Source organism: Vulpes vulpes, chromosome 9 (assembly GCF_048418805.1).
Source record: "Vulpes vulpes isolate BD-2025 chromosome 9, VulVul3, whole genome shotgun sequence".
NCBI classification, from domain to species: domain Eukaryota; kingdom Metazoa; phylum Chordata; class Mammalia; order Carnivora; family Canidae; genus Vulpes; species Vulpes vulpes.
The window spans coordinates 8,449,798-8,461,785 of NC_132788.1; the positions used below are offsets into that span (position 1 = coordinate 8,449,798).

The 11,988-nt window shown below is 57.4% G+C and overlaps 1 protein-coding gene across 6 annotated transcripts in view; it reads right to left on the reverse strand.

The window, feature by feature from the left end:
• Nucleotides 1-1,852: 1,852 nt before the first annotated feature.
• ARMC9 (armadillo repeat containing 9) overlaps nt 1,853-11,988 on the reverse strand; it is a 150,329-nt gene continuing 140,193 nt past the window's right edge. For 3 of the 6 annotated variants that reach the window (XM_026006269.2, XM_072719183.1, XM_072719181.1), the window contains 3 exons: nt 11,369-11,480; nt 3,944-4,116; nt 1,853-2,654 (listed from right to left, as the gene is read on the reverse strand). In XM_026006269.2, coding sequence (XP_025862054.1) covers nt 2,632-2,654; nt 3,944-4,116; nt 11,369-11,480 — 308 coding nt within the window. In that variant the 3' untranslated portion in view covers nt 1,853-2,631. The remainder of the gene's footprint in view (nt 2,655-3,943; nt 4,117-11,368; nt 11,481-11,988) is intronic. The other 3 variants (XM_026006266.2, XM_072719182.1, XM_072719180.1) reach the window with 1 other exon arrangement.

Sequence of the window (11,988 nt, forward strand, 5' to 3'; positions counted from 1 at the left end):
GCCCTTTTCCGTAAAAAAAAGTTTTGTTGGAATTGGAGCTGGGATCAGGATGTAGCAAGCAAGGGTATGATCACAGAACCCCAGGGTCAGAGCTTGTTTTTATTAAGAAGTCTGATTTTTTTATCACGGAATTTTTGCATTAATCTTATTTGTGCATTTGTTTTTTATTTTAGTGCTTTTGATGTGGGCTAAATCCTTCCCAAACTACTGAGTGATTGAGCCCCGGTATCTGATTAGATCCCAAACCTCTGTGTCTATTATATTCCCACCAAGGGTCATGATTTAAGCTGTTGTCAGACATTTACACCGCACTGTGAATGGACCGGAACAAGATCCAGTTTGACTCAGGAGAAATTTGGGGGCCGGGCAGCCAGAGCGCTGGGGTCATCTTCCTGAAGGCCTACCAGCCTCAGGATGTCCTCAGCGTCTCCACCGTGGCTCCCTGGGGACACAGGGGGCACATCCCAGGAGCCAGTTGTGTGACCACACGTCCAGGTGACCTTTGAGACCGTCTGGCTTTATTCGTGTCCTGGATTCTGGATTCTTTCCCTCACAGGTCGTGTTCGAGTCCGACCCCAGCCGCCCGGGGGAGGCCAGCAGACGGCTGGGATATTTATGAAGGAGTTGCTGGGATCTCACCAAGGCTCCTGCCAGCCAGCAGCTCGGGTTGTGGACGTGTGTGGGGGTGAGAGGAGTCTCCCAGGGCGTGGTGCCCAGGCCGGACGGTGTTTACTTTCCCCAGAGACCCGCCCTGGCTGCACCTGCTGACTTCAGTGTAGTTTCTCCCGGACTTGGGTACATGCCAAATCTCTCAAAGACTGTCTTTTCTTTTCCCAAATTGTCAGACGTTTACAAACCAGACTTTAGCTCATCTGTGGGTCTGAGGGAGAAACAGCAGTTGCCTTTACACCGTGGAGAAGGCCGGGGGGGGGGGGGATCCCGATGACTCTTCTGGATTTCTGGAGATGGGGCTGCTCCCACACCAAGGCAGGGGAAAGGCCGTGCCAGTCAGTGGCATCTGAGGAATCTAAGGGGAGTGGATTTACTGGGGAGAACGGGAGGGATTTTTCCATTGCGCTGCCCTGCCGCTCATCCGCAGCCACTTTCCGAAGTCTCACCGCGCAGCGATCCCATTTCAGGGACCCAGGCTCTGCTTTCCGTGTCTGTCCTCACCTATAGTACTCGTGATTAACGGCGGGGTTTCCTCTTAATGCCTCCACGGGGGAGCTGGACAGTCCCTGAGGTGGACATTCCCAAGAGGCGGGTAGAGCCTTGCTCTCCACAGCTTTCTCCCGAGCAGCGCCGAGGGCGCGCACATCACCAGAGTCTGGATGTGGCCTCTGGACCAGTCACGCAATCGCAGAGCTCTAACGTGCCCGGTCTCCAGCCACTGCCAAGAACTCGCAAAATGAAGCCAGGACCCCAGCCGGTGACGAGTTTATGGGGAACTCGGGGATAACCTGGGACTTGCCTGCTCTGACCTTCTGTTTGCCTCCTCTGCTTGCTCTCTTAGGAGTGAGGAGGCCGATGCTTATCCTCTGTGTAGGTCCAGCTGGACCCCAGAAACGTCTTCACTAAGGGCATAGCCAGGGCAGATGGAGTGCCTGGGGGATACTGCGTGATTTTATACCCCCCCCCCCCCCCCCCACGTACTATCTATATTGATTACTGGGCAGCCCCAGTCGCTCAGCGGTTTAGCGCCGCCTTCAGTCCAGGGCCTGATCCTGGAGTCCCAGGATCGAGTCCCACGTCAGACTCCCTGCATGGAGCCTGCTTCTCTGTGTCTCTGCCTCTCTCTCTCTCTCTCTCTCTCTCTCTCTGTGTCTCTCATGAATAAATAAATAAATAAAAATTAAAAAAAATTGATTACTTTTATTTGAACAGTCATATTTTAGGAGAGGTCAGATCTTGCTCCTAGCTTGGGTGACATTTGCTGGCTCTGCAGGCAAAGTTCTCACCTTTGTCCTAAGGCATGAGCTCTGGTGTCACCCCTCCGCAAGGGGCCAGCACAGTCCTCCCCGGCAGGGTCCAGTCATTTTGCCAGGGACACCACTGTGGGTATAGTCTAAAGGCGGGGGTGGGGGCAGGGGGTGTCACACTGGTCAACGCTATGAGGTTTTAAAGAAAACACGTGTGCAGAAGATTAGGAACGGCCATATGTCCCAAGCTATATACGGGACTATATCATATTCTTACCAGATTTCAAAAGAGGACAAAAATATCAAATTTGTTGCTCGGGAATATGGCTGGAGAATGAGTCTCCCTTGCTATTCTAAATCCCTTCAGTTTTCTCCCAACTGGACGGAGACGAGCGCTGGTTTCCAGCGAGGCCAGGGCCCCCGCCCCTTCGCACGGGCTCCCGAGACGAGGGGCCCGCGGCCTGGGCTCGCCCCGTCCACTCGGCTGCGGTCCCCTGTGCGAGGGGCAGGGACGGAGGCGCGGGGACAGGGGCCTGCGTCGCGGGGGCCGCGCTGGGCCTGCTCCCGGGCCTCGCCTCGGTTCCTGAAGCCACTTGGCGGCTCGCAGACCACGTCTCTCCACATCTGTCACCTGCAGCCGCCGGCGGGCCGAGACGGGGAAGCTGGCGGGTCCTCGGGCCACGGGATGGGGACACTGGCGACGAAGCCACCCTCACTTTCTGTGCGACTGGCTGCCTGGAGAAGAAAAAGCCAGAGCGCGCTGCCAGCCCCGCGGCGGCGCCCGCACAGAGTCCCCTCTGTCCCACACAAGCTCTTCTTTCAATTGGCTCCTGCGAACAGAACACAGAGGACCTTCCCTCCCGGGTCCCCTGCCCCGGGCCGGGGCACGGCTCACGTGGCCGTGCTCTTTCCTCACAGGAAGCAGGCCGCTCGGCGCGGGGCCCTCCGTGAGCTTTGCTGGCAACAGCTTTGTTGTTTGTCGAGGCCACAGGACACGAGGCTGCTGCAGGCTGAACTCTCTCCGCGCGGGCGCGGGGGGCGCGGGGGGCGCAGGGCCGCCCCCCCCCTCGGCCAGGCCTTCCCGGGGTTAGCCGGGCTTTCCTGTGGGCCCGGCTGAGGAAGCTGCTAGACCTGCGCTGCTGGGGGGACACGGGGCTGGGGCTCCGCACCCGGCAGATGGGCCCTGGAGGTGACGGGGCCCGGGGCGCCTTCCAGCCTCGGCCCATTAGCCACATGCCAGCCCCGGGGCCTTGGCTGGCCGGAGCGCCCAGGGCTCGGGCAGGAAGCGAGGGGGCAGGAGTCGCAGAAACGCATACATCCTGGTAGGGGACGGGTTTTCTGTTGCTTGACATCCTTTTGTCCTGCTTCCCTTTATTTTTCATTTACTTATTTTTAAAGATCTTATTTTTTAAGCAATCTCTGCACCCAACATGGGGCTCCCACCTACAGCCTTGAGATCAAGAGTCACGGGCTCCGCTGACTTTGCCAGCCAGGTGTCCCTCCCTTAGTTTTAGTTAAGGCGCCTTAGAAAGGTCCAGGCTCAGCTGGGGAGGGGAGGGGCGTGGCCAACTGGCCAAGCCTAGCAGGGGATTGAGGGAGGAAGTGGTCTTTACAGTAACCACAATGGCAGGAGGGGGGCACCTTGGGCCCACCCCAGCCTCGGTCCCTCTAGTGGCACCCCCTCCAAGGCATGTGCTTCTGCTTGATTTCCAGGCTGCCTGCGTCGCTGCCTCCCACCAGGAACCAGGGCCAGGTTTCAGGGCCCACCACACAAGTCCCACAGAAGTGGGGGGATCTTAACTCTGAGCACTGCCTGGCTAGTCTGTCTGCCAGGTTGTGCCTGAGCCTCTGAGGCCCATGGCAGTTGCACAGATAGAAAGATTAGGGAAGAACTGGTCTCTAGGGCAGAAGGGGACACCGGCCACGGCTCTGGTCCTGCAGGGAGGGGACGCGGCCTTTTCCCTATTTCCCTGCAGCCCGCTGGGCGCAGAGAGCACGATGCTCTTCCCTCTGGTCTGACTTACTCTGTGGGCCCCTCGTGGAGGACATCATGGAGCTGGGGCGGCTGGCCTGCTGGGGGCCACAGGAAGAGAGCTGAGGGGTCAGGGCTGATGCCCTGGCCTTGGGAAGGTTCAGGTCCAGGATCTCCGGGGTGCTGGGGGTCCGGGCCTTGCAGGTGAAGGCCGATGTAAATTCCCTGGAACAAGACGTGCAACCTAGGGTCACAGCTACTGCATGGTTAGGAGTCGCAGGAGGAAGGAAAGAATTTCCCTCTGAGCGCAAAGGTGCCTGGCAGGCCCTGTCCTTCCTGGGCTCGGGTGGGGCTGGGGTAGAGCCCGGTGCCTGGAGGCATGCATCCCTGCCCCCTCGGAGCTCACACTCCAGGGGAGGAGGAAGAGAATTAAAAAAGAAATAAATGCTAAGGAGGAGCTGAAGCGAAGGGAGACAGGGAGCTTGGGGGAATATTGAAGTGTTAGGATAACCCAGGGAGGTGTGGCTGGCAGAGGAATGGTCCCCCATTCTGTCCACATCCTACTCCCTGGCACCTTTTATTTTTGTAAAAGATTTTATTTATTTATTTGAGAGTGAGTGAGCAAGAGAGAGAGAGAGAGAGAGAGAGCGAGCATGACTAGGTGGAGGGCAGAGGGAGAAGCAGGCTCTCCACTGAGCAGGGAGCCCGACGCGGGGATTGATCCCGGGACCCTGGGACTCCAGCCCGGTGAGAGCTGTGTGGGACTTCTAACCTACAGGACCGTAAGGTTCTAACACATCTGTCGTGTTCGGGTCACTCCATGTGCGGTAATCGGTTGCAGCAGCGAGAGGACACTAGTTTTAAGTGCAGTGGCCAGGGAAGGCCCAGAGAGTCTGGCAGGCATCACAATCCCATTTCTCAGATGTAGAAACTAAGGCCCCAAGTTTGTGAACTTTGCCATGGTCACACACATGACAAACAGGTTGTGAGGCCAAGATTTGAGCCCAGGGGAATCTTACAGCCAGACATCCTCCAGATGCCATCTGGACCACAGCCCCAGGGAGCTCACAGAGAGGTGGTGGAGGAGTCCCGGAGCCAGCACCCTCAGCTCGGGGCTGTTGGACAAGAAGTCCTGGGAGTGGGGGGCACCTGAGTGGCTCAGTTGAGTTTCTGCCTTCTGCTCAGGGCGTGATCCCGGAGTCCTGGGATGGAGTCCTGCATCGGGCTCCCCGCAGGCAGCCTGCTTCTCCCTCTGCCTATGACTCTGCCTCTCTCTCCGTGTCTCTCATGAATAAATAAATAAACTCTTAGAAAAAAAATCCTGGGAGGGGGCCCCTGGCTCTGTGACCTCCCAGCCACCCTGCTGGGTTTGGGGATCCCCCTGTAAACCACCCAGCCCTTTGCTGTCTGGCTATCATAGAGCTGTGTACACGTACACACTTTGCTCCTACCTTGACTTCTGGGGTCCTTGCTACCTATGTACCCATTTTCCTGACCATAACTCTGAAGACCAGAGTCCCAGACTGTCATCATCACTGAATGAGCTAACGTACAGATCAGCTCAGCTACCTGCCTGGCAGATGCTCTGTACGTGGCAGATCTGTCTTCCCTTTCCTGAGTGGGTATCTTAGCCTGTGGGCTTCACATGGTCGGTGCACAGCAAACACTGTGTGAGCCTGGAGAGTGAGGCTCCCCTCGATGAACAATGGGGAGAGTGTGCATGTACGTGTGCACACGGGGGTGGGAGCATAGGCAGGGAGGGGTTGGGGAGGCCAGGGGGGTATGCTCCCTGGAAGGGCCCAGACCCTCCGTCCTGCCCTGCTGCTCTTTATCTGGTGATTGAATGTAAGCAAGTTTGCTGACAATGGAGGAACCTCAGTTTCCCCACCTGAGAAATATCTACAGGACAGCTGTGATGATTCTGCAGGGAGGCTGTGCCCTGAGGCCAACTGTGGGCCCCATAAACGGGGGTTCTGGTTCTGGGGAGTGGGACTTGGGAGGAAACTAGAATTTATTTGATTCACTTCTATATTCCCATAGGCCCCTCTTTCTTTTTCTTTCTTTTTTTACAGTGAGAATACTTTAATCTTTAGAAAAATAAAAAACACCGGAAAAAATTTCAAATTCAAATTTAGGAGAAGACTGACATAAAAACTACCCATACTTTAGGCAAGAAATCTTTGATGGATTGCTTGATTATTGTTATAGCGTTGATTATTTTTAAATTGTGGTAAAATAGATATAAAAATGACCATCTGTGATATATATATATATATATATATATATATATATATATATATATACACACACACAATGGAATACCACTTAGCATCAAAAAATGAAGTCTTGCCATTTGCAATGACGTGGATGGAACTAGAGGGTATTATGCTAAGTGAAATAAGTTAGAGGAAGACAATTATCATATGATCTCACTCATATGTGGAATTTATGAGACAAAACAGAGGAACCTAGGGGAAGGGAGGGAGAAGTAAAACAAGAGAAAATCAGAGATGGAGACAAACCACAAGAGACTCTTAACCATAGAAATGAACTGAGGGTCACTGGAGGGGAGGTGGGTGGGGGGATGGGATTACTGGGGGATGGACATAAAGGAGGGCACGCGATGCCATGAGCACTGGGTGTTATATAAGACTGATGAACCACTGACCTCTACCTCTGAAACTAATAATACATTGTATGTTAATTAATTGAATTTAAATTTTAAAAAGTAATTCCAATAGAAAAAGTTATCATCTTGACCATTTAAAATGTAGCCCTACCACATTTTAAGAAGGCACAACCAAGAGAAATTAGTGCAAACTACTCGGAGAACACTGGCAGCTCTTCCTGGGTTACCCGGGGATGTCCATCACGCGGTCGCAGGACAGGGAGGCCAGGATGGCAGGCCAGCTTTGCTGCAGGGGACCTTAAAGCCCAGGCAGCAAGATGAGGTTTCAGGGATGGGGGACCCTGAGGTGAGTTGGCGAGGAGTGAAGGGAGAAAAGGTCTGTGTCCCAGGGCCAGGAATCTGTAATCCCCCAACCCCAGTGCAACCAGAAAAGGGCCCCGTCCTTTGGGAGAGCAATTTGTTAATGGGTATGGAAACTCTTAGGTGTGCGTTCATTTTATGTATCAACTTTGCTGGATGCCTAAATATTTGGTCAAACATTATTCTGGATATTTCTGTGGTGTTTTTTTTGGATGAGATTAACACTTAAATAGGTGGATTTTGAGCAAAGTAGATTGCCCTCTATAGCCTGGGTGGGCTGCGTCCAGTCAGTTGAAGGCACAAGCAGACAAAGACTGATCTCTGAGCAGGAAGGAACTGTGAGCCCACTCCCCGGCCTTTGGACTCCAACCGCAACTCTCCCCTGGGGCTCTGGCCTGCTGGGCTACCCTGTAGGGGTACCCTCGCCCAGCCTCTGCAATCACGTGAGCCAAATCCTTAAAATAACCCCTCCTGCCCATCCCCACCTCCCCTCCCGTTGGTTCTCTTTCTCTGGAGAACCCTAACAGGCCTTACACTAGCCTCCTCTTTGCCCCAGGGCACGAGGGCAAAGGGCACTTGTTTGCCCCCAGTAGTATGGTTGCTGGTGAGAAGAGCATCCTCAGACAAGGGGGCCCCTCCGGCCCCTCCTCCGGCACTGGAGAAGGCCGCCCTTGGCAGGGCACCAAAGAGCCATCGCTTGGCTTGGCCGGGCGCCAACCACACTGGGCGCTGCTGCGGGAGGTGGTGGTGTTGACTGAGGATGCTGGCCGCTGTCACTGACCTCTGCGGGGGGGATGGCTTCAAGGCCCTGCGGGGGAGGGACACTGTGGGAGGCAGAGGTGGAGGCTCAGCACGGCCTCCAGGACCCTCGAGTGGGGAGCCCAGCAGTCTGAGCAGCGGGGAGCCGGGGCCAAGAAATGGTGATGAGGCCAGATTAGGGCAGGGCAGGAGAAGCGCGTGGGCAGGAGAGTCAGGACACAGCGACCTGTGACTGCGGGAGCGTAAATCGCCACGGGCAGCGTGGTGCCGAGCCCTGGGCAAACTTCACTCTACGTGGAGAGTGGGGGGTGGCCCGCGAGATGGACAATTATCCATTCCCGGGGCCTGCCCACGGAGGTGATCCGGGCTCATCAATGGGAGCATTGTGCGGGAGGGAAGAGCCAGCAAAGGCTCCTGGCGATATTTAATCTTTGCTCGCGTTTGGAATGCTGCTGAGTCATAATCTCACAGCGGCGCCTTCCCGGGTTGGAGGACCCCGCGTCGCTGTGGGCACGAAGGTCCGATCCCCCTCAGCGGTCTCCGCTCCTCAGGGCCCGCCACGGAGGTTGCACCTGCGCCCTAACAGCGCAGAGGGGGCAAGGCGTGGGGTGACCACACACCAGACGCAGGCAAATGCACAGATTGTCAACCGTGCACGCGAGTGTGTGTGTGTGCGTGTGCTCGTGCGCACAGGGACACGCAGGGCTCCTGGCCTCATTCCCCTGACGTCCTTGTTCTTAGTGTCTAGTTACTTTGAGATGGAGGCACCTATGTGTCATCAGGCGCTGCCACGTGTCCCTTCGGGACAGATGTGAGGGGGATAAAGCGCCCGTGGAGACGGATGTAAACGTTCTCTCTTCTTCACTTTCTAAAAGCCATGAGACTTGCCAAAGAGTCATACCCTGTCTGCGGCGGGACAGGCGCCCCGACACTGCTTCCGATCTGATCTGGCCTGGGCCCGGCGGGTGTGCGCAGGGGCAAGGCGCTGACCCCAGGAGCCCACTCCCCGGGGTCCTTGGCCCGGGGGGCACCGTCCAGCAGATGCGCCGGCGGGTTAACGGTGTGCTCCCCCCGCCCCCCGACTCCCGCTCCCAAAGCCAAGGACTCTAAGGAGCAGAGAGAAAAGAGAACAGGAACACTTGGGGGTGCGGGGGGGACTTCGGGGTCTGAAGCTTTTTCTCGTGGCTTCCGGGGAGGCAGCTGCACGGCCAGGCGGCGGCTGGAAGTGGGTGCAGCTGCGCTGGGGCCTCGCTATCTTTGAGGCACCTCCTAGCTGGGGTCAAGCGATGAGAGTATCGCTGGGTCTACCGTTTCCCCAGACCCGCCGCTCCAGAGCCTTCCATGGGAAGCCGGCAGTCAGGCGGCGCCCACCCGGCAGTCTTCTGGGGCAGGGGGCTGTCCTCTAGGGACGGAGACAGAGGGAGAGGGAGAGAGAGGAGCTGGGGCGAGCCGAGGGACGAATGTTCCCCAGGCCTGAGTCATCACGGAGTCTCTCCCCTTCTCCCGGCTCATCCACCAGCGACTTCGAGAGCCTGCGCGGGGCCAGGGAGGGACACGGACACCGCTGGCCCTGGTCCCTCAGGATAGTGGGAGCCGGGCCCAGACCCAGGGACCCCGGTGCTCTGCGCCCCCGTGCAATGGGCCCTTGGGGTCGGGGGCGGGGGAAGGGGTGCTTGGCTGAGACGTGGGGCAGCCGTGAAGAGCAGCCCGGGGGAAGGGGGACAGTGTCACTGGCAGCGGTCACACAGCCAGTGGGGGAGCCAAGAGCCGGGTGGGGGGGGAACCAACTGTCTACTTCTCCCTCTTTTCTTCCTCCTCTTCCTCAAACAGAACCCCCCCCAGCCCTCACCCCTGTTTCTCCCAGATTTACGAGATGAATGCACATGACTGACATTAAGGTGACAGTCCCCTGAACTTAACCCCAAGGGGGCATTTGTGCCCTACAGGAGCTTGGGGGGAGTCCCTGGCTCGCCCCACTTGGCGTAACCGGGGGGATGTTCCTAAGGAGAGCCAGTGGGGTCCCCTGCCTACTATGAACACACTTATCCTGGGGAGAGACGATTGTTCCTGGTGGCAAGCCTCAGAAATGAATTCTGCCTTCCCGGGAAGGAAGAAGGAACGGTCCCAGCCCTGGAGGGCCGGTGTGGCCTGGCTGAGACGTGCGCTGTGCCTGGGCCCGGCCCGGGGAGCAGCACCCCAGGATCCCAGGGCCCAGCCCTCTCATGTCGTGTCCCTGCTTCAGGAGGGTCCCGAGAGCGAGGGATCCCCTAGCCCCTGGACCAGCTTGTGGGCCTCGGGCACTTCTGACCCGGGCCACACCTTCAGCCAGGAGGGGGAGGTGGGTCCCTGGGTCCCCAGCGGGCCAGGGGCTCAGCCGGAGGAGACCAGAAGCTCGGCCTCCCCACCCCAGTCCAGGCCCCAAGTCCTCGGCTCAACCCCACACAGTGCCGCTGCCCCTGGGAGCCCCAACTGTCTTTTTACCGCGTGCCTACCACAATCTCTGCCTAGTGGTGCAGGTGAGGAAGGTGGCGGGGTGCTGCCCAGTGGGGGTGGGGGGGCTGCAGCACCCTCTCAGCCTTGCTGCTCGCGCTGTGGGAGCCGGCTCTGCTAGGCCTTCGGCCCATGGGGCTCAGCAGGAACTCCCGTTTCTGTGGCTTCCACCTGTGGGAGGGCAGCCCGGCCTGAGCCAGGGGAGGGGGGGCCATGGGCTGGATCCTCTGCTCCCTCTGCACCGTGAGGGGTAACGTCTGTAGGGAGGCAGAGGCTTCAGGTCTCAGGGGTCTGAATGTAGCCCCCCTCCCGCCCCAGCTCTGCAAGACCCTGCTGCTCAAAGAGCTCCTGAGGGGGCCAAGGTCAGCCATCCCCACGGCTGGGGTCCCGGCCTGCTCACCGCAGACACGTTGGTGGCAATACTTCCCAAGTCTATAGAAAATTCTATATACAGGTGGAGACACAGGGGGCCTGAGCAGTCACCATAGCAAAATCCCTCCAGTTCAGCGACTCCAAAGGTGTGGTCACGTTAAACACGGCTCTAGGCCAGTGTGGGAGCCCAGGAGGCTGGCTTCTCCGTCTTGAAGTGACTCAGGCTGCAGGGCCCTGCGTGGCCAGGAGGAGCCGGGGTGCCCCGCCGTCAGGTCGGGGCTGAGACCAGGGCTAGGCTCCTCTCCCGGAGCAGACTTCCTCGGATCTGAAAGAAGGGGCCTAGACACCCAGACTTTCTAGACTCTAAAGGACCCTGAGTGACCTATGGGAGGCCCGTCTGTACGCATTCGGTGCAGAGGAAGAGAAAGGACCTTTCTTTCTGTGCAGGATCCAGTTTCTATTTCAGGAAGGTGACATCTGAGCCAAGCCATGCCACTCATCTCGTTCTCCATCCTTCTGCCCTCCATCCCATCTTGTCCAAAAGCAAACAGCTAAGACAGGAGACAGGAGCAGCTAAGACTGCTCACAGGTCACTCCAAACCACCCAGGCTCACAAACGTGCTCAACTCGCAGTTCTCGAAATGAGTCCCCTGGGTATGTTTAGAAGTTTCTTCTCCTTCCGGTCTGACAACTGAGGGTTCCCAGGTGGCAGGTCCCTCCCCTTGGGCTCTGAGGTTAACAAGTGCCATGGCCACATTCCCCCGGGGATCTCGTGGGCTGCTTCAGGCCCAGGTGACACGCTCCTCTGCTATCACAGTCAGAGGCTGGACCGAGAGGGGCCCTCCCAGGACACCTCCCCATCCCTACCTGCCGGGCTCTCCACTGCCTGGGGCCTGGCTGGGGACCCCCGCAGAGGGCAGGCGAGCTTCTCCCTGATGTCCTGCTGGCCACCATTCTCCTGGCTTGATGTCCGCGGTGGCTGGGGAGGAGAGACAGTTCAGTCACCTCTGGCTCCGGAACCTCTCTGAGGATGCTCCTTACTGAGCTGGGCCAGAAAGCCAAGGAGAGCACAAGCCCAGGGTCACCCCCAACAGCCCCCTGGAGCCTTTGGATGAGGACCTGTTTACGTGAGCAGCCCGAGAACGTTCCAGGCGGCTGCTTGGTGTACTTAGAACCCGCGGCCGCAGCGTGAGCACTCTGGCCAGAACACACGCAGCACAGAGAAGCACAGACCTTCAGTCCTGTTGCTTCTGGCCTCCCCCTGCCTCTCAAGGAAAAGCCAGCAAATGTGGAATTGTCTCCCTGGGCTACTGCCTGGCACCACTGATCAGGAGCACGAGGCACACTGAAACTACTAGTTGTTCATCTGAAATTCAAATTCAGCTGGGTGTCCTGTATTTTTTAAAGAAAAAAAATTTTAAAGTTCTATTTATTTAAGTCATTTCTATGTCCAACGTGGGGCTCGAACTCACAACCCTGAGATCAAG